We start from the raw sequence: 26,978 nt of genomic DNA on the forward strand, positions 1-26,978 counted from the left end.
GGTAGATTCGCTGCAACATGATGAATCAATTCAAATCTTGGTAGCAATATTATTTATTGTAACCTTAAAACGTGAACTATTACTTAGCTATATAATAACATCAATCAATTAATATTTTTCATTGATTGTGATTACAAAAAAGAATCTATCTAACTAAAAATAGATTATTTATTCGTGAGAATGTTTACTTGACTTATATTTATTTCGTCTACTTAACATGGGCTTTAACAGAATAATTTATCGAGATAATACTCAATTTTGTCCCTGAACTTACACGCGAGTTTCAATTTAGTCTTTGAGATTTCAATTGTTTTTATTTAGTCCCCAAAATTTATAAATGTGCCTCATATTAGTCCCTGAGACCATTTTTAGTATAAAAACGTTAATAGAGCGCTGTTGTAGACTATCACATGTCACGTTAAAACTTGTAAAATGATGCAGTTTTAATTTTGACATTTAAATAGCTCAAAAAACGGCATTGTATTACTTATTTTGTTAGGTAAAATTTTAATAAACACCATTTAGGATGTTGTTTTTAGGTCATTTGAGTGTCAAAACCAAAACGACGTCATTTTACAAAGTTTAGTGTGGCATCCAGCTGTCACGACAGTGTTTCATTAACGTTTGTACGTTGAAAATTGTTTCAAGGACTAACATGAGTTATGTTCACAAAGTTTAGAGACTAAATAGAGACAATTGAAACTTTAAGGACTAAATTGAGACTCACATAAAAGTTTAGGGATCAAATTGAATATTATCTCTAATTTGTCATACTAATTATTTTCGCAATAAATCACCTTGATTCTTGAGAAGTCTCGCCATTTGTTCTTAACTCGCACTATTAGTGTGATTTAAGCTCATTTATTTCTGTGAAATTTGAGCTTAAATCGCAGGAGATAAGGAGGGTTTACATTTCGTTTTAAGTTCTTTGGTATATATGATTTACTCTTATTTGGGCCAAAAATAAATCCCTCAAAAACTGTTATAATTTGCTTGCTAATTTACAAAATTTAAACCTGTGCTGCAATTTACTTACACTAAAAACAATGATTTTTAAATGTTCCATATAATATGATTGGTCATATATAATATCACATGCTAGTCATAACAGTGAGACATCATATTTTATCTTAAAAATTAGTAAAACTAAAAATTGCATCTATTAAAGATGGTGAGACAATATATGGATATATGTTATTTTTCTTTTATCTTGAAAGTGGTGTTTTTTTGTGATGCTTGTTGACAGTTAGATGTTATCCGTCTTGGTAGCAACGCAAAAGAGACGTGTTAGTAGATATTAAATTAAAAAAAATTAAAATTAACATAATCATAATAAAATTTAATACAATTCAATAAAATGTATTAAATTAAACACAATCAAAATATAAATTTAACATAACCAACATATACACAAAATCTGTAACATACATGTTAGAAACAAGAGAGTAATTTAAACAAAGTGATTGTGTATTATTGAGTGTGTTGAAATGATATAATATACAAGGGTATATATAGGTACTAGAAAAATCAAAGCAATAAAAGTGTAATATCCTATAATAAATATACAGATATGTTAAATAAATATAATTGATACTAACTGATCTTAATTGATCCTAATTATACTTTAACATCCCCCTTCAAACTCAAGTGGGAGTTAAGAATACCATCTTGAGTTTGGATACTAGAATCCAAAAACGAGTAGAGTGATAAACCTTCGTGCAAAGATCAGCAATCTGATCCAGAGTTCCAACAGCTATAAGACGAATAACATCAATAAGGAGACATTGTCAGATAAAGTGACAATCAATTTCAATGTGTTTAATGCATTCATAAAAAAGATCATTATGGACAATCTGAATAGCACTGGTGATGTCACAAAAAATATCAGTTGGGGACGACTGAGGAGCACCCAAGTCTTCGAGAAGCCAATAAATCAAGACAATCTTAGCAGTACTGTCAGCGAGAGCATGGAATTCAGCTTCAGTGCTTGATCGAGCAGTGAACTTTTGCTTCTTGGCTCGCCAGAAAATGAGAGAGTCACCAAGAAACAGACAATAACCAATAGTAGAACGACGATCAGTGGGATCACTAGCCCAATCAGCATCAGAGTACACTTGAAAGGTTAAAGATGAACGGACAGAAAAATAAAGGCCATGAAACAAAGTGTCTTTGATGTAGCGAAGAATGCGAAGAACTGCCGCATAGTGAGTAGTACGAGGAGGTGACAAGAACTCGCTAAGAACATGAACTGGATAGGCGATGTTTGGTCATGCGATAGTCAGACGAGACCTCTAGCTAATTGTCGATAAAGAGTAGGATTATCCAAAATAGTGTCAACCATAGGAGTAAACCGAACATTAGACTCAATGCAACTATCTATAATTCCGACTCGAGCAAGAAGATCAAAAGCATACTTAACTTGAGAGCATGTCATCAACGTCATCTCCAGTAATGATAATGTCTTTGACATACAAAAGTAGAAGAACAACTCCACGTTCACTTTTACAGATAAAGAGAGCATTCTCATGAAGACTGCAAGTGAAACCGAGATTGCATATAGTAGTGCTGAACTTTTCAAACTATTCACGAGGAATGCTTAAGACCATAAAATGCCTTACGAAAGAGACAGACTTTGGTAGAAGGACAAAGATATCTCGGGGGTGGTTTCATATAAACCTTCTTCTTCAAATCTTATTAAGAAATGCATTCTTCATATCCATCTGATTGAGAGCCCATTTTTTTACCACAGCAATGGCAAGGAGAGTGCAAACAGATGTGAGATGAGCAACAGGAGCAAAAGTCTCTTAATAATCAATACCATATTCTTGCAAACATCCTTGAGCAACTAATCGTGCCTTATAACGGTCAATAGAATTATCAGAGCGAGTCCTCATCTTGTATACCCATCTACTACCCACAACTTCTTGATCAGAAGGAGGATCAACCAAATCCCAAGTGTGTGCTTCTTCAAGTGCCTGGATTTCTTCCTACATTGCTTGCTGTCAATTTGGATTTGTTGAGGCTTCTCGGAATAACTTAGGTTCATGGTGATGAAGAATAGTAAAAAAATAATGAAAATAAAAAAGATGAGGAGGTGAATTTCTTATCCTAGAAGAATTAGTGGAGGAAGGAGGCATGACAGCAGGAGTAGTGTTATCGTCTGGTCTGGAATCATCGGGATATAGAGAAGGCAAAAGTGTAGGAGGCTCGAGAGGTTGATTGGAGATAGAACATGTAGTATCGTCACTATAGGAAAAAGTTCAATATGGGAGTTAGTAAAAAACGGTGACTGAGTAGAAGGAATGAACCCAAAAGAGAAAAAACTAGAGAACATGTGATGCTCTCAGAATACAACATGACGAAATATACAAATACGTTGAGAGATAGGATTCCAACAACGATAACCCCTGTGTTCATTGCCATAACAAAAAAAAAATACATGCAAGCCCGAGGTTCAAGTTTATTATGCTCATAAGGCTGAAGAAGGATAAAATAGACACAACCAAAAATACGAAGAGAGCTATAATCTGAAGAGGTATGATAAAGATGCTCAAAGGGAGTAGTGTCACTGAGGATAGAAGAAAGAAGTTTATTGATAGCATGGACAATAGTGAGAATAGCTTCACCCCAAGTACGCTCAGGACACGAAGAAAAAATAAGCATATCACGAACAGAGTAAAAAATGTGACGGTATTTGCGTTCAGCTTGTTGAGAGGTACCAGGAAAAGGAAACTCAGACAAATTAACCTGTTCAGCGAGAAAATTTAAATGTAATTTTTGAGAAGAGTGATTTCATGGTATGATATTAGAGTTTCTATAATTAAAAGATGTAGAATTCAATTCTTATTGAACCCTAAAAGAAAAACGAATTTCAGCATAAAAAATAAAAAAATAGAAAGAAAGTCTATACAAAAATTCAAGTAAACTTTAAGAGATGCTCTTACTTAAATAAATATATTAGATATATAACTATTTATAGGTCTCTTTCTATTAGTTTATGCCTTTAGAGAAGTTGTACAATGACTATTTCAACTAGTAGAAAAAAAAATAGCTGGTGACTAGTTTGTAATAGAGAATGACTTCTTTTAATTTTTTCCCCTCTCAATTAATGTTATAAAGTATTATATAACATCTTCTATCACATAAAAGTTTGGAGTCACGATATTCCATAGTATTATCGCGTCGAAAGACTTTAATGACCTTGGAAAAGTGAGTTTTAATCATAGTAGCAAAGTTAATATAAAGTTAAAGCAACTCATGATGATTAGTTATCAAATAAATCCAAGTAAAATGTGAATAATCATCAATAAATACTACAAATTATCGAGCCCCTTCCATAGAAGCGGTGAAAGCGGGGCCCCAAACATCAAAGTTAATAAGATCAAAAAGAGAGCAAGTAAGAGATGTATTATTACGAAAGGATAATGCTCGTTGTTTTGTAGTTTGACAAGAAATGCAATCAAAAGACTCATGATTAACTTGACCTAAAACAACTTTAGATATAAGAGGACGCAATTTTCTTAAGGACCTGTGGGCAAGACGGCAATGCCACAAGTGAAGTATAGATAGAGAAAAAATAGCATAGAAATTTTACGTAGAAGGAATATGAAGATTCTCGAGCTCCAACAAACTTCTAACCTATGTCCAGTCCCGATGATCTGTCCCGTTTAACAATTTTGCACACGACAACCAGAAATAGAAAAATTGATATCAAAATTGAGATCAACAAGTTGGCCAATAGAGATAAGATTAAAGTTTAATTTGGGAATAAAATAAGTGCCAGGTAGAGTAAGATTTGACTGTGAAATAAAACCCTTATGTGTTGTATGCAAGAGGGAACCATCAGCAATGTTGACAGAAGGTAGTAAACAAAGATGAGAAAAGATGACGCAAAGAAGACATGTAATTAAAGCAACTAGAATCAAAATACCATTTATAATTACCTGAAAGAGTGGAAAAAGCGGCAGAGGTATTACTAGAAAAGGAGAAAAATTGCTTAAGAAGAGACTCAATTCCGGATGGAGAGACAGAAGGTAGGTTGAGAGAAGTAGAGTTGGTGGATTCATTAGCAGCAGCAGCAGTAAAAGCAGGCACATTCTTAGAGTAGTTGGGACGAGAATGATACTTGTTCTTATCTGAACGTAGTGGGCGAGTAGGAAAGGTAGTAATCAAATATCTCAAGAGCTTGCAATAATGGCAGAACAGGTTTGGACAATTGTAGCTAATGCAACCTTTCTATTTGCATTTGCAACATTCAATAGAAGGACAGTCTGAGAAGAGGTTCCCAGAACAGTTATAGTTTTGACAGAATTTATCCTCCCTGTCTGTGTCAGCAAAGACATCTGATTTTTTCATAATAGTAGATACAAAGATGAAAGAGAGAAAAGAAAACTGTAAGATCAGAGCAAAAAATGAGAAAACGGAAGTCAAAATCGAAAAGATCTCACCAATAAATCTTAAGATGGGTCCCACTATGTGCTATGTCAGCAGAAGAGGACACGTGGCGACGCATGAGAGGAAGAAGAAGGCACGTCAACGTTGACGCGATGAGAAGCTGGCGCGCAGGTCAGGAAGCAGGTCGTGCAGTGTTGACAAGCAGGATGGATGCGGGTCGGCAGGGAGAACGGTCTGTGACATATGGAGGAGTCTGGACCGTTGATCGTGGATGTTGATCAACGGTGCTGGATGCGTCTGGAAGGAGAAGAAAAGAAAAGCAGGCAACGATCTTCCGGCGACGCGTCTGAAGGATTCCAGCGACGTGGTTGGAACCAGAAAGATGAGACGAAGACAATAGTATGGTCATTGACGAAGGAAAATGTCAGAAAAGGGATCGAAAACAGGTACAAAAAGGCTGTCAGAAGAAGAAAACATTCCATGAAAAAAAAACCTATACTCTTGATAGCATGTTAGAAACAAGAGAGTAATTTGAAGAAAATGATTATGTATTATTGAGTGTATTGGAATGATACAATATACAAGGGCATATATAGGTTCTAGAAAAATCAAAATAATAAAAGCGTAATATCCTATAATAAATATACAGATATGCTAAATAAATATAATTGATACTAATTAATCTTAATTGATCCTAATTATACTCTAACAATAAAAATTAAAATAAAAATATATAATAGCATTTAAGTAAATTCTCTTTCGCGAAAATTTTATAAAGCTCTATAAAGTGAGTACTTCAATTTCGTCCTCATTCCTATTTATTTGTGGGAGCGAGTTCCGCCTCCATAGAGATTTTTTTTATAGTTTTAGAACTCACTTAAATCCCAAAGAGGGAAGTGAGAGCAAGCTACAGACAACAAGAAAAAATGAAACTTAAACTAAACAAAACAAGAACCAAACATAAAACAACAAAGACGTAAGCTAAAGATCTAGACTATTACACGAATGTCAAAAACCTCGAAGGCACTAAGAAGCCTAGGACCGCCAACAGAACAAAAAAACAACACGAACAACGAGTCCCTGAGAAACAAACCCACACCACTAAAAATCACAAATAAGCAGTTGCTAGTCATAACAGTGAGACATCATATTTTATCTTAAAAATTAGTAAAACTAAAAATTGCATCTATTAAAGATGGTGAGACAATATATGGATATATGTTATTTTTCTTTTATCTTGAAAGTGGTGTTTTTTTGTGATGCTTGTTGACAGTTAGATGTTATCCGTCTTGGTAGCAACGCAAAAGAGACGTGTTAGTAGATATTAAATTAAAAAAAATTAAAATTAACATAATCATAATAAAATTTAATACAATTCAATAAAATGTATTAAATTAAACACAATCAAAATATAAATTTAACATAACCAACATATACACAAAATCTGTAACATACATGTTAGAAACAAGAGAGTAATTTAAACAAAGTGATTGTGTATTATTGAGTGTGTTGAAATGATATAATATACAAGGGTATATATAGGTACTAGAAAAATCAAAGCAATAAAAGTGTAATATCCTATAATAAATATACAGATATGTTAAATAAATATAATTGATACTAACTGATCTTAATTGATCCTAATTATACTTTAACATCCCCCTTCAAACTCAAGTGGGAGTTAAGAATACCATCTTGAGTTTGGATACTAGAATCCAAAAACGAGTAGAGTGATAAACCTTCGTGCAAAGATCAGCAATCTGATCCAGAGTTCCAACAGCTATAAGACGAATAACATCAATAAGGAGACATTGTCAGATAAAGTGACAATCAATTTCAATGTGTTTAATGCATTCATAAAAAAGATCATTATGGACAATCTGAATAGCACTGGTGATGTCACAAAAAATATCAGTTGGGGACGACTGAGGAGCACCCAAGTCTTCGAGAAGCCAATAAATCAAGACAATCTTAGCAGTACTGTCAGCGAGAGCATGGAATTCAGCTTCAGTGCTTGATCGAGCAGTGAACTTTTGCTTCTTGGCTCGCCAGAAAATGAGAGAGTCACCAAGAAACAGACAATAACCAATAGTAGAACGACGATCAGTGGGATCACTAGCCCAATCAGCATCAGAGTACACTTGAAAGGTTAAAGATGAACGGACAGAAAAATAAAGGCCATGAAACAAAGTGTCTTTGATGTAGCGAAGAATGCGAAGAACTGCCGCATAGTGAGTAGTACGAGGAGGTGACAAGAACTCGCTAAGAACATGAACTGGATAGGCGATGTTTGGTCATGCGATAGTCAGACGAGACCTCTAGCTAATTGTCGATAAAGAGTAGGATTATCCAAAATAGTGTCAACCATAGGAGTAAACCGAACATTAGACTCAATGCAACTATCTATAATTCCGACTCGAGCAAGAAGATCAAAAGCATACTTAACTTGAGAGCATGTCATCAACGTCATCTCCAGTAATGATAATGTCTTTGACATACAAAAGTAGAAGAACAACTCCACGTTCACTTTTACAGATAAAGAGAGCATTCTCATGAAGACTGCAAGTGAAACCGAGATTGCATATAGTAGTGCTGAACTTTTCAAACTATTCACGAGGAATGCTTAAGACCATAAAATGCCTTACGAAAGAGACAGACTTTGGTAGAAGGACAAAGATATCTCGGGGGTGGTTTCATATAAACCTTCTTCTTCAAATCTTATTAAGAAATGCATTCTTCATATCCATCTGATTGAGAGCCCATTTTTTTACCACAGCAATGGCAAGGAGAGTGCAAACAGATGTGAGATGAGCAACAGGAGCAAAAGTCTCTTAATAATCAATACCATATTCTTGCAAACATCCTTGAGCAACTAATCGTGCCTTATAACGGTCAATAGAATTATCAGAGCGAGTCCTCATCTTGTATACCCATCTACTACCCACAACTTCTTGATCAGAAGGAGGATCAACCAAATCCCAAGTGTGTGCTTCTTCAAGTGCCTGGATTTCTTCCTACATTGCTTGCTGTCAATTTGGATTTGTTGAGGCTTCTCGGAATAACTTAGGTTCATGGTGATGAAGAATAGTAAAAAAATAATGAAAATAAAAAAGATGAGGAGGTGAATTTCTTATCCTAGAAGAATTAGTGGAGGAAGGAGGCATGACAGCAGGAGTAGTGTTATCGTCTGGTCTGGAATCATCGGGATATAGAGAAGGCAAAAGTGTAGGAGGCTCGAGAGGTTGATTGGAGATAGAACATGTAGTATCGTCACTATAGGAAAAAGTTCAATATGGGAGTTAGTAAAAAACGGTGACTGAGTAGAAGGAATGAACCCAAAAGAGAAAAAACTAGAGAACATGTGATGCTCTCAGAATACAACATGACGAAATATACAAATACGTTGAGAGATAGGATTCCAACAACGATAACCCCTGTGTTCATTGCCATAACAAAAAAAAAATACATGCAAGCCCGAGGTTCAAGTTTATTATGCTCATAAGGCTGAAGAAGGATAAAATAGACACAACCAAAAATACGAAGAGAGCTATAATCTGAAGAGGTATGATAAAGATGCTCAAAGGGAGTAGTGTCACTGAGGATAGAAGAAAGAAGTTTATTGATAGCATGGACAATAGTGAGAATAGCTTCACCCCAAGTACGCTCAGGACACGAAGAAAAAATAAGCATATCACGAACAGAGTAAAAAATGTGACGGTATTTGCGTTCAGCTTGTTGAGAGGTACCAGGAAAAGGAAACTCAGACAAATTAACCTGTTCAGCGAGAAAATTTAAATGTAATTTTTGAGAAGAGTGATTTCATGGTATGATATTAGAGTTTCTATAATTAAAAGATGTAGAATTCAATTCTTATTGAACCCTAAAAGAAAAACGAATTTCAGCATAAAAAATAAAAAAATAGAAAGAAAGTCTATACAAAAATTCAAGTAAACTTTAAGAGATGCTCTTACTTAAATAAATATATTAGATATATAACTATTTATAGGTCTCTTTCTATTAGTTTATGCCTTTAGAGAAGTTGTACAATGACTATTTCAACTAGTAGAAAAAAAAATAGCTGGTGACTAGTTTGTAATAGAGAATGACTTCTTTTAATTTTTTCCCCTCTCAATTAATGTTATAAAGTATTATATAACATCTTCTATCACATAAAAGTTTGGAGTCACGATATTCCATAGTATTATCGCGTCGAAAGACTTTAATGACCTTGGAAAAGTGAGTTTTAATCATAGTAGCAAAGTTAATATAAAGTTAAAGCAACTCATGATGATTAGTTATCAAATAAATCCAAGTAAAATGTGAATAATCATCAATAAATACTACAAATTATCGAGCCCCTTCCATAGAAGCGGTGAAAGCGGGGCCCCAAACATCAAAGTTAATAAGATCAAAAAGAGAGCAAGTAAGAGATGTATTATTACGAAAGGATAATGCTCGTTGTTTTGTAGTTTGACAAGAAATGCAATCAAAAGACTCATGATTAACTTGACCTAAAACAACTTTAGATATAAGAGGACGCAATTTTCTTAAGGACCTGTGGGCAAGACGGCAATGCCACAAGTGAAGTATAGATAGAGAAAAAATAGCATAGAAATTTTACGTAGAAGGAATATGAAGATTCTCGAGCTCCAACAAACTTCTAACCTATGTCCAGTCCCGATGATCTGTCCCGTTTAACAATTTTGCACACGACAACCAGAAATAGAAAAATTGATATCAAAATTGAGATCAACAAGTTGGCCAATAGAGATAAGATTAAAGTTTAATTTGGGAATAAAATAAGTGCCAGGTAGAGTAAGATTTGACTGTGAAATAAAACCCTTATGTGTTGTATGCAAGAGGGAACCATCAGCAATGTTGACAGAAGGTAGTAAACAAAGATGAGAAAAGATGACGCAAAGAAGACATGTAATTAAAGCAACTAGAATCAAAATACCATTTATAATTACCTGAAAGAGTGGAAAAAGCGGCAGAGGTATTACTAGAAAAGGAGAAAAATTGCTTAAGAAGAGACTCAATTCCGGATGGAGAGACAGAAGGTAGGTTGAGAGAAGTAGAGTTGGTGGATTCATTAGCAGCAGCAGCAGTAAAAGCAGGCACATTCTTAGAGTAGTTGGGACGAGAATGATACTTGTTCTTATCTGAACGTAGTGGGCGAGTAGGAAAGGTAGTAATCAAATATCTCAAGAGCTTGCAATAATGGCAGAACAGGTTTGGACAATTGTAGCTAATGCAACCTTTCTATTTGCATTTGCAACATTCAATAGAAGGACAGTCTGAGAAGAGGTTCCCAGAACAGTTATAGTTTTGACAGAATTTATCCTCCCTGTCTGTGTCAGCAAAGACATCTGATTTTTTCATAATAGTAGATACAAAGATGAAAGAGAGAAAAGAAAACTGTAAGATCAGAGCAAAAAATGAGAAAACGGAAGTCAAAATCGAAAAGATCTCACCAATAAATCTTAAGATGGGTCCCACTATGTGCTATGTCAGCAGAAGAGGACACGTGGCGACGCATGAGAGGAAGAAGAAGGCACGTCAACGTTGACGCGATGAGAAGCTGGCGCGCAGGTCAGGAAGCAGGTCGTGCAGTGTTGACAAGCAGGATGGATGCGGGTCGGCAGGGAGAACGGTCTGTGACATATGGAGGAGTCTGGACCGTTGATCGTGGATGTTGATCAACGGTGCTGGATGCGTCTGGAAGGAGAAGAAAAGAAAAGCAGGCAACGATCTTCCGGCGACGCGTCTGAAGGATTCCAGCGACGTGGTTGGAACCAGAAAGATGAGACGAAGACAATAGTATGGTCATTGACGAAGGAAAATGTCAGAAAAGGGATCGAAAACAGGTACAAAAAGGCTGTCAGAAGAAGAAAACATTCCATGAAAAAAAAACCTATACTCTTGATAGCATGTTAGAAACAAGAGAGTAATTTGAAGAAAATGATTATGTATTATTGAGTGTATTGGAATGATACAATATACAAGGGCATATATAGGTTCTAGAAAAATCAAAATAATAAAAGCGTAATATCCTATAATAAATATACAGATATGCTAAATAAATATAATTGATACTAATTAATCTTAATTGATCCTAATTATACTCTAACAATAAAAATTAAAATAAAAATATATAATAGCATTTAAGTAAATTCTCTTTCGCGAAAATTTTATAAAGCTCTATAAAGTGAGTACTTCAATTTCGTCCTCATTCCTATTTATTTGTGGGAGCGAGTTCCGCCTCCATAGAGATTTTTTTTATAGTTTTAGAACTCACTTAAATCCCAAAGAGGGAAGTGAGAGCAAGCTACAGACAACAAGAAAAAATGAAACTTAAACTAAACAAAACAAGAACCAAACATAAAACAACAAAGACGTAAGCTAAAGATCTAGACTATTACACGAATGTCAAAAACCTCGAAGGCACTAAGAAGCCTAGGACCGCCAACAGAACAAAAAAACAACACGAACAACGAGACCCTGAGAAACAAACCTACACCACTAAAAATCATAAACAAGCAGTTTCAACCATAATTACTGTGCCTATAGTTACCCCATTGGTTAGCCAGGAATTGAATGTCTCTTACACATGCCTCAAAGGATCTTTCCTTCTTGCAAAAAATTTTGCAGTTGCGCTCCTTCCATATAACCCATACCGTTGCAAAGAAGCAAATAATTCATTCACGCTTTTGTATATTACCAAGCCTTAAATCCACCCATCAGTCAAAGCAATCTTTTGCTAAATTCGGCCACACCCAAGATAGACCTCACCTTTGAAGGATCACACCCGATAAATTACAAGACCAGACACATGCAAAGAAAATGTGGTAGACAGACTCCGGTCTAGAACCACAAAGCATGCACTCCACATCCTCACTCCGAAGCATCTTCAAATTGCACAGCCTGTCCTTTGTATTTAGTCTTCTTAGAATTATAAACCAAGTGAGAAGCTCCACTCTAGGAGGAACAAAGTCAACCCACAACTTTTTAGCAAAATTATACATGTTAAAATTCGTCTCTCTATTCTTGTCCTTATAAGTAACATTAAGGAAAGATTTAACAAAAAAATCCTCATTTTTGTCGAATTTTCGCATCAATCTATCCACTTCATCTACTTTTATGGTAATCTTTGATAAGATTTGCATCATGTTATTCAATTTTTGCTCCTCCCAATCACGCAACGACCTTCTCCAAGATAAACTCCAAACCAATTGTAGCCATCCCAAAAATCACAATCACAAATGCAAGACTCTCTATTACTTGAGATACTATATAGCTTCGGAAAAACCTCCCGCAACCTTCCTTCTTGTAACCAAAGATCATGCAAAAACTGGGTTTTTGTACCACTCCCAATCACCAATTGCATTCCTTCCTCAAAAATGTTTGTCAATCTAGGATTAAATTGTTGTAAACTACCAATTGACCCCCAAACACTTCCATAGTCCTTCTTATTCTGATCTATAAGCCTTTGATCAAGGTTAAGGTTGTTGCAAGAACACGCAATTCTTTTACATAAAGGGAAACCTTCCTTATCAAACCTCCACCACCATTGAAATAAGAACGCCATGTTCTTAAGCACCACATCCCCTACCCCCCAAATCTCCTTGGCATTTCAGATGTTGAACAACCTTCCAACTAATCGTGGCTAAACCAATCCCACCCTCACCATTTTCCCAAAAGAAATGAGTTTGAAGAGAAACAATCTTCTTCGCAACTGAGCTTGGCATCTTAAAAATACTTAGGTAATACATTGATAGATTATTTAGAACCGACTTAATTAAGACAAGTTTTCCAACTTTAGATAAATATTTACCCTTCCACCCCTTCAACATCTTTTCGACTTTCCTAATAACTGGATCTCACATATGAATCCGCTTAAGATTAGCTCCCAAGGGTACACCTAAGTACTTAATCGATAAATATCCTTCCTTACACCCCAACACCTCACAGGCTTTTTGTGTCTCCCCATCTACCACATTTAATCCAATCAAGACAGATTTATCATAATTAATTCTCAGGCCGGACAGCAGCTCAAAACCAAGTAGAACCCTCCTATAATTCGAAATTGTCTTAAAATCGCAAGGGCAAAAGAGAATTGTATCATCTGCAAATTGTAGATGCGATAATTCAACTTTACCCTTACCTACCTCAAGCATTCGTAAAACACCTTTTTAACATAATCTCTCAAGCATTTTATTCAAAACTTCACCAACAAGAACAAAGAGAAAAGAGGATAGTGAGTCACCTTGACGGAGACCCCATTGTATATTGAATGGCTTTGTCGTTGTTCTGTTGATGAGAATAGCCATCGATGCTGTTGTCAAGCACTCCCAGATCCACCTTCGCCAAATGCACCCGAAGCCCATACCCTCCAAAACCAAGTCAACAAAGTCCCATCGAACCCTGTCGTACGCCTTTTGAAAATCTAATTTGATCAACCAAGCCGCCTTCCTTGACCTCTTTAGCCAGTGTACTATTTCGTAAACTATCAAGGCACCATCATAAATCTTTCTTCCACTTACGAACGCCGATTGTACCTCCCCAACCAACCCCAGCATCAGAGGTTGAAGACGGCTAGCCAAGATTTTTGAAATCACCTTGTATAAGCACCCCACCATGCTTATAGGCCGAATCCTTCAGCTCATTTGTTCCCCCCTCCTTATGCGCCAAGGTCACCCACGTCAAGTTCGCTTCTTTCGGGAGACTACAATCAACGAAGAACTTTCTCACTGAACTACAAAACTCATCCCCAATTACCTCCCACAGTCTCCTAATGAACTTGAAATTAAACCCATCAGGTTCCGCAGCACGACTTGGAGGACAATGCCACACAGCTGACTTGATCTCTTCCTTTGACGGGATCAATTCCATACTACTTGCTTCCGCTGCACTAATAGACTTCACCAACGACTTATTGAAAAGAATGTTAAGTATTTGCTCCTCCTTATACAACTCCTTATAAAACTGTCGCACCTCATTTTTTACTCTACCAACACCTCTATAACAATTCCCATTAATGTGGATCTCCTCTATAACTTTACTCCTCCTCCTGGTTTTAGCAACTGAATGATAGAATTTAGTGTTTTTATCCATTTGCGAGGCAAAACGCAACCGAGACAACTGCTTCCAATAATCCTCCCTCCTCCCATACCATACTTCAATCACGTTTCTAATTGCCATCGCCCTTGCCAAAAGACATTCATCATCCCCACCCTTCTCTTTCTCTTCATCCACCTTTTTCATTTCCTCTTCTAATTTCACCAAGTTACTCTCAATACTCCCAGAGCATTCCTTATTCCATTGTCTTAAAGGTTTCCTCAAAGCCTTCATTTTTTGCAATACATCAGACCCGTTCATACTGCACCACTCACCTTTAACCACTGAAACAAAGCTACCATGAGACAACAAGCATCTAAAGAACGAAAAAGCTTTGGACCCCAATCCACTTCCCCTAAGTCAAATAGAAGGCCACAATGATCCGACAGAGATCGAGGCAACTCCTTCAACGTTAGAGAATTATAGGCCTCTTACCATTCATTATCAACAAACACCCTATCAATCCTGCTGCACCTTCTACCCCCATACCATGTATACTTCCTTCCACTTAGCTCTAACTCCACTAACTCCATATTTTCAACCCACGCTTTAAACTTACAACCACTCTGTGACAGCACTTTACACCCCAATCTTTCCTTAGGTTTCAAAATATCATTGAAGTCTCCTCCAATCACCATAGCAGCACGACACGTTGTTCTCAAATCGGATAACTCATACCATAGCTTCAATTTCTCCGCTTTATCATGGGCTCCATGCACCACACAAATCAACCTCATCCTTTTTATTTCATTAACAAAATCCAGAATAGCCAGCCATCTATCTCCTTTGAAGACCTTATATTTATCAAAAAATCAGGCCTCCAAATACAAAGCAGACCCCCAGAATTTCCCATTGCATTTACACCTGTCCACACAATGGAGTTTTGGCCCCATAATCTCAGAGCCAAGCTTCTATCATAACTTTCCTTCTTTATTTTCATCAATCCAATAAAATCAGATTTGTACTTTGAACAACTCCTTCTAACCATCCCTACTTTTCTTTTTTCCCCCAACCTCCTGATGTTCCAAAAAATAATCTTCATTTAAGAGAAAAATTTACTCCCGTACTGTGTACGCTTCGATCAGCCCGTCTTGGAGCAACTAGAGATGTCGTTCCCTTCTTTTCCCGTTTTCTAAGACCATACATTCTTCGGCACTTTTGCTGTCTCTTGTCCATGAGAGACGCCAGTAGCACATCATCATCCACTCCATCAAACACCATACCCGCTTCTTTGCATATGTTTGTGGCCACTGCCTCTTCAAGGGAGTTGATAAAATCCTCTTTTGGGTCACTAATCTGGCACCTAAAATCAGTTTCACTCCCTTACTTTTTTTTCACTAATGTCACGCAACTCACCCTCCTTACTATACCCTTGCGTAGGGGCTTCCTGTTGTACATGATAATTAGGGCTACAAGGCCCAAACCCAGGCGAGTATGGACATGACCCATCCGAACCAATTCTTCCACTATTAGCCTCTTGTCTCTCCCAATCCAAAGTCACTAGATTCAAGACCTGAACATAGTCACAATGGGCCTCCCCCCACTTAGGCCTATGAATTGGACAATCATCAAATCTAAGTTTGAATTAACATCTCTAGCCTCTTTAGCATTCTTTAATCTCCTATTGCTATATCCGTTAGAGTCTTCCTCGAAAAAATAATCATGACCCCACCAAGCACTATATCTCACGTTGGTATGTGCACCATCAAGCCGTCTTTGCATTAAATCCATAATTAATGGATCCCAAACTTCATGTAACTCCCCTTCTTTCTCAAAGAGATTGGACTCTTGGACTGCCAACTCCATGGATGCAACCTCCGCGACCTCTTTGCTCCCCAAGATTTTGCTAGTACCAGGACTACGCTCAACTCCAAATTATCTATAAAAAATTGTGCTGCCTGGGTGGACCTGCGCACTATAGATTTCTTGCCCAAACTCCTTGAAAAACACTTCGAAATCCCTATCTCCATCCTTCGCCATGACCCACTCTTAGATTGGTTCCCATTGGTATGAGTCTATCAGAATTCTTGCTGCACAATAAGAGCTATTGCTTTCTGTTAAGTCATCCATCATAACATAGTCGTCCCATATTCTCCCAAAATTCCAGAATATTTTCTTATACCACAAATGCACTGGAAGACCCATAAGCTCCACCCAAATCCTTCTAGATGAGTTCCATGTAAATCCCCCGTGAGGATTAAGATTATCAAAGAATTCATTAAGCAGTGTATTATCAAGGGCTTTATCTCTATATTCTATATTTTTAAGAGTAATCAGACACTTGCGTGGTCCTAAGTCTCTACATTCTATCCTCCCTAGCCCCCTCCACTCCTCCCTTAGCTTGTTCATCAACAAACTAAATTTGATGGGTTCGATTTTGGATGCCACAATGCTTCTACGCAATATATCAGTTTGCAGTTCAGAAACCACCTTTTCCACTACTTTCATGCCTTTTCTACAACTCTCGCCAAACTTCGCTCCTTCCCTGTCTGAACCCGCATTATTACTAACTTCATCAGCTCTGGTCACAACCTGGGCCCAAGTGGCTGCTCTATCGTTATGATTGTCATTGCTCCTTCTGTTACTCGGGGCATTATACTTGTCACCATCTCATGCACCTCTCTGTGTGGGATTTCCGTTCTGATTGTACTTACCGTCTCGCATGAACCTTGCAGTCGACACTGTAATCCTCTTCCTCCTGATTGACACACCATTTATGCGCTCTAAAGTCCTTTGAGCTCCTCCACGAGAGTCAAACCTAACAAAAGCAAACACTCCTGTGTGACCTTTTCTCTTCTTCCTTGAGATATACACATCTTTGATCTCGCCTGCCCATCCAAAACCACGGTAAAGCGCCCTTTTACTAATATCATTAGGCAAGTTGTCAACGAAGACTGAGTGCGTGGACCTCTCCATCTCTTCCCACATTTTTGTTCTGTTTCTCCCATCGATATTGTTCACTGGTGGTCTTGGTTTATGGCGTTGAAAGCTTCTGCGGTATTGAATCTGCCAGCCTCCTTTTACGAGTCTTTATTAGACTTGTCACAGATATCTGTAGGTGCAGATTATTTTTCCATTCCTATATCGTAGGCGCTAAAAATCTAGATTTAAGTGTTTATCTTTTATGTCTTGAAGTCTTGTTTTAATACGTGCATATTAAAATTTAGAGCCAAAATGAGATATAGTAGAACCAAAAAAGTTATTGCTTAAAGGATGTGTCTGCTTTAATTTGATTATTTAATAGGTGAATTAGATTAGTTGTAGATTATTGATACGTGTTATATTTTACTAGGTTAGCTTATAAAAACTAACTATTCTTGATGGTAATATCAAAAAAGATAATTAGTATAATATAGGACATTTTTATTTTTCCTTTTTTGTTTTGAATTGAGCTTGTAACTTTACAAGTGATCTAAAAAATATAAAATCGCATCATTAGAATTAGCGTAATTCAAATAATTTGAAACTCGTAGGATATCTAAAATAATGATAAGTTTTATATTTTTTAAGAAATTATATTACTTTCAGAATAAATAAAAACTTGAAAAGGATTTTGTACCATTTGAAATCCATAGAACTGTTAAAAATTCGTTAAGTTTTGCAAATCTATTATATATTACTAATTTTATAACTAAAATGTGTCATATGTCATTTTTATTGTAATTGAAATTAAATTTTTTCTTCTAAAATTAAAGAGTTTTTCTCTCTTCCTTCTCTCTTTCTCTTTTTCTGTCTCTCTCATTCTTTCATCCACTTTATTTCTCTTATATATCATTATCAATGACTAATTATAAATTTAACAATCAAAATGTGCAATATAACATTTTCTAATTACATTCAAATTAAATTAAAATCAAAATCAAAATACTAAATTTAAAATTGAAATATAACTATATTATATATTTTTAATTTTATAATTAAAATGTACCACATATCACTCTCTTATTATAATTAAAATTAAATTTTTTCCTCCAAATAAAATGAAAGAGCTCTCTCTTTCTCTCTCTCATTTTTTCTATCTCTCTCATTTTTTCACCCACTTTATCTCTCTTATATATTATTATCAATGACTAATTATAAATTTGATAATTAAAATGTGCAACATGACATTCTCTAATTACAATTAAAACTAAATTAAAGTTGAAATTAAAATATTAAAATTAAAATTGTATAAATATATTATATTACTAATCAAATATAAAAGTATACACGTTAAATTCTTTCAAATTTTAGATAATGAATGTTAAAATTAATTATTAATAAAAAATTAAACTCTTTCACATAAAAATAATAACTAAAGAATTTATTATTTAATTTTTTTATCTACAAAAACTCTGATTTTTATAGTCGACAGAAACTTTTGTCCCTCCCCTATGACCTTTTTGTAAAAGTAGTTTGATTCTAAAAATCTTTTCTGCCATAATATTTATAATGCTAGGACAAATATTCTAAAAAGTAGTTTGATTCAGAGTTAATGTAAGCATTGCTTTGGTGATTGTTTTGTAAATACTTTTGTACGTGTTAGTTAATTTCACTATGTTAGGTTAAACAAAAGCAATTAATTATACTAAGATGAGACTTTGTAACTGATTGGTATATGAATTTGAATTGAAGAATGAAAGGAATGGTCCATCATTTCGAGGTTATATATCATATCATATCATATCATATCATATATGCATGACATATGATCTCATCACATCATCACACAAAATCTTAATCTTGTTTCATACGAAAACAGCACTATCTGACACACTCCTTTTTACACTCCCATTTCTCAATTTCATTTCATAGTTCATACCATCAAATTAAACAAACAAATATATATATATAAAAGTTGACAAAATACAAGGAGGTACATGCATGGATGAATATACATATATAATATATTTATACTATTTATTATTAGCAAAATAATTTGATAGAATTTGATTGAAGAAGGAAGAATAAATCATGGGTTGAAAAAGTAGTCCCCACATTTGCACTTCCAACTCATGGGTTTGTAGTTGGAAAGTGCATCCCCTCTTGATGAGAATGCAACAATGGCTGCTTCATGATGATGATGAAAGGTAGGTACAATGGGGACTTGAACTGCTTCACAATGTCCACAATTGCTGCATCTACTTTCACACCTTGGTGGCCTTGACCCTATCACTCTTACCTTATTCTTCACAACAACATGATGCCATTAATTATTAAAACATTAATTAGCTAATAAGTTTGATTATTTTAATTTGTACCTGGGAAACTTCAATTACATTGGACATTGCTCTTCCTGCATGCACATATTATATTAATTAACTAACTTAGAAGCTAATAATTAAGCTAATAAGTTAATTACTAACCTTGAGCCATGAATAAGGAAGTAGAAGAAGCTGCAAAGAGAATGAAGATGCTGATGAAGGTGGTTTGTCTATATTTGTGCCAACATGAGGATCCATTCATTCCCATCTTCTAAGGAAGGGGCACAATTCAATTGAAAGAGACTGCTGCACACAACAACAAATAAACCAATATATATATATATTCTCACTAGTCACTACTACCTTCTTCTATTATTGCCACTCCCACTAACCTTATTGTGATGATAAATGAATGGTATGGTAAATGAATGGTAGTCACCCTAGAATAGTAGAGAGAGAGAGAGAGAGAGAGAGAGAGGAGGATATATGTGCATGTGGCAGTATAGAAGGGTGAAATTCTGAAAAGGTGTCCTAAGATGGGTCACCTTATTTAATGCGTGTACCCTATGTAATGGTAAGGTCATGTAACCCCTCATTTATTGATTCTCAGAGAAATTATTTTTCACAAAACAAGAAAACAAAATTCTCTACTTTTAATTTACTTTATATGGATAATTTAATTTAAATATATATGTATTTAGATCAAACTTTTTATTTTAATATGGAGAGAGAGTTGGTGTATAGCAGAATTATGAAGGTATATGGTGTTTTACTAGGGTATGAGGATTGTGCAAGATAAATCGGACCGTCTGATTGGAGGTACTGAAAACCCTGGGTCCGATTTGTGTATTGGCAAAAAATCTTAGGTCCGATTTGTGTACTGAAAGAAAACTCTAGGTCCGATTTGTGTATCCACTCTCTTTCTGCAATGAAATCAGACGGTCCGATTTTTTTCCACTAAAACAAAAAATTGAACGCCGTCACAATCGTGTATATCTCCCCAATACTCCATAACTCAGCATAACTCACATATCAACCTCATATAAAAAAATTAGCCTATTTAGATCATTATTCTTAAGTAATAAATTTGAAAACTAAAATGAGTCAACTTATTTATCTGTTTAAATATTATTTTGTGTATGTAATAATTTATTAATTAATAATAAATTTTTAAATAAAATTTTAATTTGTCACATAATTATTTTTTGGTCGGTTGGAATTAAGAAATATCATAAAAAATTAAAAATAATAACTTTAAAAATTAGTTATTTTTAATAATGTGATAATATACAATTAGATATTTATATAAAACTATTTTTATATTATTGGTGCATGAAAATTAATTTCTTATATAAATTACATTTTATCAACATTAGTGGTTAATCTTACAAAAATTGTTAGATGAAAAATTAATTTTGACAATTATATACAATTATATACTATAAATCTTATATAACAAGTAGTTTAAATATATGCTAACGAGTTATAGTTCAAATAGCATAATCTTTTTATCTTCATTTAGAGGTTTCGAGTTCAAGTCTCATTTCTAACCTTGAAAAAAAAATTTTTAAATACATATTTATGTAAATTTTGGTATTACTGAATTATTTGTCATTTAATTTTTCCCATGAATTTATAAAACATGAACTGCAAAAGGAGATTATGAATTCTGTTGGATGTTAAGAGATGGACCCTCACAAATTCAGACATATATGTGTTGTTCTTGTTGCATAGCTAGCTACCTCGTTATGTGAACCATAGAGAACTCTTAGTTTATAACTTTATATGATCCTTAACTAAAATATGAGCATAAGTGCATGTGTGTTAAAGTTGTAGCAAAGTTACAAATGCCAAGATACAAAGGAAAAAACAAATACTAATAGGGAAAAAGAACAAATGACAACTAGTATATTAAATTATTGCTTGCTTTCCTTTTTATTTTCTTCTTGCATGTCTTCTTTTTTGCATTTTGGTACAAATTCATTGGTTTTCTAACATTCATTTTTTTAGGGTGGAAAATTATCATCAGCTTCATTCGAACACGCCAAATATGTCTATATTTTTCCAAGGAAGTCACGGAACTGGAAAAGGCCACTAGAAAGTAGAAACTAAAACATATACATGTTTGTGTTAATTGTATTATATACCTAATTAGCCATTAACATGTTGTCTTAAAAATAGGGTTTTGCTAACAAAAACTATTTGTCTTTGGTAATTTTTATCCGGCTAATTGGGTATGCGAATCTAAATCAATTATATTACGTGTATAAAAAAAGTTTATTATATTTAAATATATTAAACTATATATAAATCATTTGTTTTTGGTTTTTAGTGCACATAATATTTTTTGTTTTTGATATGTAATTTTTGAGAGGAGTAATTTCATGGTATAATATTAGAGTTTTTATAATCGAAAGATGTAGAATTCGATTTTTATTGAACCCTAAAAGAAAAATGAATTTCAGCATTTAAAAAAAAAAAAAGAAAGAAAGTCAATGTAAAAATTCACCTTTAAGAGATGCTCTTACTACGGTTTTCGGAAGGGGTGACCTTAGAGGTTATGGTCACGGTCAAGACCGTGACCATAGATAAAGTTATAGTCACAGTAAAAAAATGTGACCTAAAGTGTCAGAATTTAAATACTAAAGCTATGACCATAGATAAAAAAACCGTGACTATAAATTTATAGCCACAAGAAAATAGGCTACGGTAAAAAAACCATAACTATAGGTCAAAAACCGTGACTATAGACTTATGATCACCCTTTTCATTAGCTATGATCATGGTTACTATAGACTTTTTTTTGTAGTGATTTGAATGAACATATTAAAAATATAATCATTTATATGTCTATTTTTATTAGTTTATGCCTCGAGAAAAGTTGTCCAATGACTATTTCAACTAGTAGACAAAAAAATAGCTGGTGACTAGTTTGTAATAGAAAATGACTTCTTTTAATTTTTTTTCCCTCTCAATTAATGTTATAAAGTATTATATAACATCTCTCACATATTTTTTATTAGTCTCATTTAAAAAGGTATAATAATGAGATATAATCTGGAAAAATAAAAAGTATGCATTTCCATTTTTTGCTTTCGATAAGTTGTAGAAAGATCGACTTTTTCAACCATGTAGTTCTGGATCTTCTTGTTAAAGTTGGCTAACTTGTCTTTCATAACTGGGTTTTGGGAAGAACTTTGTTTGGTGTTTTTAGCCTTTCACTACTTTCTTTCTGTCAGGTGCTTCAGAAAAATAATTTTTATTTTTGTATTGTCAACAAATGATCCTATATTCCTATGACACTAGCTGTTAGCAAAACTCTTAAAAATAAAATGAAATTAAACAAAATAATAAAAAAGGGTAAAATTTTTACTTGGACAAAAACATAAATGCATCTCCTTCCTTCCAATAATAATGTGTTGTTAGTCATTAAGTCCATGAAAAGATGTTGGAATGGTGGGTCAGTTCAAGGTAGCTTATTAAAATGTTTGCATTGGTTTGTCTAAAGAAATAGTAATAACTATCATGGACCCTACTGAATTACTATATCCCATGGCTTGGCTATTTTCATGAAGAGATAAGAATATATAATTTGATTTTGTGACCCACCTAGGGCCCCTTTTTTTTTCACTCAAATGTTTCATGTGTCCTCATTCCTCACTCCTCAAAATTTACTTCTTGGTGATCATTTGAATTCGTGCAATAATAAAAATATTTCAGACATATATTTACAGTGACTTAAATGGAGTATCAGATATTTCAAACCCAAACCCATGTAGTATTAGATACCATAGGATAAATTAATAGTTTTTGCTATAGTGTATAAAATTTTGGTGTCTAATTTATTTGTTAAAAAACGTTAAATAATTAATGTTTAATTTAAAAGTATAAAAATTAATATATTTAAAAAGTAAGTTCAACAAATTGGGCACACAAATAATAGGTACTAAAAAATTGGCCAAATTAATATCTAATATTACTTTTTTATATACTATTATATAAAAAAAATTAATTTTGATGCACTGTCAATGTAAAAACGTACATTCAATAACTACCTTTTACATTGACCGCGTGAATGGTCACCCCAGTGCATCAAAATTAAACTCTTATATAAAAATGTTATGTAAGTTGTTATTTTTCAAGTTTAGAAATAACAATGATAGTATGCTTAGATACACCTCTCATTCTACCCTTTGATTTTGCTACTTCTGTGATCTAACCATTTTCCTGCATCACTTGCAAAAGATTGAGGCAGGTTGAAAAGATCATAACACCCTCATCCCTCATCCTCCTTCACATTATCAACCTTCATGTTGGAAGGGGGCAATATGGTAAAAAAAAATAAATCTATAGTTGGAAATTGTCAACCATATGTTGGACCACGTCTGTTCCAGCAGAATTGATAGAATAAGTCTTGACCTGCATATATAAAACGAAATTCAAGCATGCTTAATGTTGTTGAGACTTAAGACAAATGATACAATGTATGTACAGTATAGCAGACTATAATATATAATATCAATAATTCACTACTATAAAGTTGTATAAAGATTAAATAATTTATGTTGGAACTTGGAAGACCCCATCATGGTCCACCTTGTGTTAAGGATGGAGACATAAACTGATAGACTAAGAGAAAATAATTTATGTTAAGGAATTCAAAGTGATTTGAATTGCAATTGAGTTTGGTGTTCAAATAACAGAATTGTATTTGTATGTATGGAATGTGATTAGTCTTGCCTGAATGGTGCTATGAGCAAGGAACTTCTGCATGGTACCACTGAATCGGACATCGACACGTTCCCAGCTTATTGTTGTTAAGCTTCTGATCATTTCCTCTGCAATGTATTTTAGTAAACATCCAAAACATAATTCATCAGTTTCTTCATCTTCAATGAGAAGCAGAAATATATGCATGCAACAATTGAGTCTCAAAACAAGGTCTAGTATCTAAAATAATGCCACTATTTTTGAGATTCAGCCAAGGACATGATACCAAAAACTTGTCACTTATATCATAGTAATGTGTTTTTGAAATGTCTGAGTTCTAATGCATTAGCAATTACTCAAGAAAACTTTCATAGTTTCAAAAAGGTGAAGAGACCTTCCATGTCAAGTCTATGCAAACCACTATTCTTCGTTCCATGTTCGGTAGGAACACAAGAGGATCTTGCTGTCTCAACATTTACAATATGCGGGTACCTCTCGTGACCGGAAAGATTCCGGCGCTGAATTAGAAAACAAGTTAGACCCAGTTAAACAACAATAACTTCCACAAGCTAAAACAGGGTCTGATGATACAAAAGTTAGATACAATTAAGAATATTGTTTCTAAGGAAGTTAATAGTTACCTTTGGAAGCTCGTTCCTATGCCTTATAGACGAAGTACTCCAACCAACAAGCTCTGTTTAATAGTCAAGTTGTTCATGTAAGAACTGAAGATAAGAGCAGCTGTATCTTGTAATGATTGTAATTAGAACATTTTGTTAACGAATGCCTTAAAATAAATTCAGAAAACAAAGGATACTATCATAACGAACATTCGCATAGGCAACACGACGTTTAAACGACCTCAAAGCAGACCTGCAGAGAAAGAGGTGCAGATTGTTCTAAATTCTTCTTTGTTGAAAGTCTACAGTTTAGTGTCACCAAGAAAATTATGTAGCCAACCAAAGCTGAACCTCACATGAATTTAAGATCTTCAGAGTCGCGAGCCATTTGGAGAAGAAGAGGAGGCTTTCCATTGCTACCATCTGCTAAAAACAAATGTTTTCCTGTTTTACCAAGAAGCCCTGAAGCTCGAGTTGCCACTTTCTCCGCATAGCGAAATCCGAAAAACATTGGACACTGAAATGAGCAGAATTGAAAAAAACCATGTCACACAATGCTAGTACTAATTAAATCACCAAAATAGATCATTTCCAAAACAGTGCAGAAATTAATGGATAAACAGGTTAATAATTTTTAGAAGGTAGAAAGGAATCACGTGTTTATGGCCACTAGCACCAAGATGTGGTGTTGCAGAGGTAATAAAATTTATAGGCTCCAATCCTGCAATTTTTCCTTCATAATTCTTCTTCCTATCATGAAACTCTTGAACTAAAGAACTTTGGCCTTCACTTTTTCCATTCTCATAAGAAAATTCCATTGAAATGTCTCTCTCATAAAGCTTGGCAATTGCATACCTTGCAATCAAGCCACCCAACGAGTGACCTACAAATGAAATTTTCTCAACACTTGGATGACGCTTTATAACTGATATTACCTGTTAATGCAATTGGAGCTAAAGCCAAATCAATTTCCCAAAATTGAATACAGAGGCAAAGAAGTTATGACAATGAACATTCACATACCTCTTTGGCTAATCTGTCTCCCATTACGTCGACGCCATCGAATGTCAACATTGCAGAATTACACTGACTACCTGCATTGCACAATTCCCATTATGTTGTTCTAAATATTCAAATTCAATTGATGGTATCATAAGTTAATCAACTAGACTATTTTTTCTGTTCCCCATGGTATCCCCAAAAGAATATAAGGATTAATCCATCGCGGATCTGAACTCCATTTAAGATCTACTATTGGCCAATGGGTTACTGCATACCCAAGGCAGGATTCAACCCCCCTAACACTTGCTTAAGCGGACAAGTGAGCTGACCACTCAGCCAACCAAGTTTGTTACTAGACTATTATTCTACACTCAAACAATCAAACTAAATCAATGGAGAATATAAATGTCATGATTATCATAGTAATTAGGAGCTTACAATGTACAACTGCATCATGTGGATACTTCTTGAGAAACTGTTTTGCAGCAAATTTCCAATTCTGAGCACTGAGAAAAAAGAGCCACATTACTAAGCACATTAATTAACCATAACTACACAAGTTTATGCAAATAATTGAGATATTAATTAATGCATGATTAATTATCATAATCATAAAATTAAAGTTAATTGAGTTAGATATTGAAAGGAATCAAACCTGCCTATAAGACCATTAACCATGATGATCAAGTGGGAGGGTTTGGGAGGCCGAGAAGCAGAAGCATCAACGATCTCCATATCAAAGCCCTCTCCAGTTGCATCATACTCAATCCTAAAACAAAATTTAGGCAAATAATAACTCTTTTTCTTCTTATTATTCTTCTTCTTAATTTCACTGTTGTTGAGCTGCACCGCCATCTCTTCCTTGTGCGTCCCTCTCTCTCCCTCTCCCCCACTGTCACGGAGACCTTGTTGGCGTTGTTCCCCGGAAGCCATGGAAGCTTTAAAGAAGCTC

The 26,978-nt window shown here is 34.6% G+C and overlaps 3 protein-coding genes across 4 annotated transcripts; all 3 read right to left on the reverse strand.

Annotated features, from left to right (window-relative positions):
- Positions 13,275-16,317, reverse strand: LOC107607931. Its single transcript, XM_016309825.1, has 6 exons — positions 16,025-16,317; positions 15,586-15,814; positions 14,947-15,305; positions 14,013-14,806; positions 13,661-13,900; positions 13,275-13,519 (listed from the first exon to the last, which is right to left on the reverse strand). The coding sequence occupies exons 1-6, from the start codon at positions 16,315-16,317 to the stop codon at positions 13,275-13,277; spliced, it is 2,160 nt and encodes a 719-aa protein (XP_016165311.1).
- LOC107608490 (EPIDERMAL PATTERNING FACTOR-like protein 2) lies at positions 19,122-20,282 on the reverse strand. 2 transcript variants are annotated; one of them, XM_021106788.1, is made up of 3 exons: positions 19,857-20,282; positions 19,752-19,786; positions 19,122-19,672 (listed from the first exon to the last, which is right to left on the reverse strand). In XM_021106788.1, exons 1-3 carry the CDS (start codon positions 19,960-19,962, stop codon positions 19,463-19,465), a joined length of 351 nt encoding a protein of 116 aa, XP_020962447.1. In that variant the 5' UTR covers positions 19,963-20,282; the 3' UTR covers positions 19,122-19,462. The 2 variants fall into 2 exon arrangements, with proteins under 2 accessions (XP_020962447.1, XP_016165751.1); XM_016310265.2 differs by having other exon boundaries at positions 19,124-19,678.
- On the reverse strand, positions 23,717-26,972 carry LOC107606267. The gene is made up of 10 exons (XM_016308303.2): positions 26,682-26,972; positions 26,465-26,532; positions 26,048-26,118; positions 25,681-25,959; positions 25,381-25,541; positions 25,222-25,277; positions 25,046-25,098; positions 24,799-24,922; positions 24,435-24,532; positions 23,717-24,113 (listed from the first exon to the last, which is right to left on the reverse strand). The coding sequence occupies exons 1-10, from the start codon at positions 26,957-26,959 to the stop codon at positions 24,042-24,044; spliced, it is 1,260 nt and encodes a 419-aa protein (XP_016163789.1). The 5' UTR covers positions 26,960-26,972; the 3' UTR covers positions 23,717-24,041.

Source organism: Arachis ipaensis, chromosome B07, assembly GCF_000816755.2.
Source record: "Arachis ipaensis cultivar K30076 chromosome B07, Araip1.1, whole genome shotgun sequence".
NCBI lineage: Eukaryota > Viridiplantae > Streptophyta > Magnoliopsida > Fabales > Fabaceae > Arachis > Arachis ipaensis.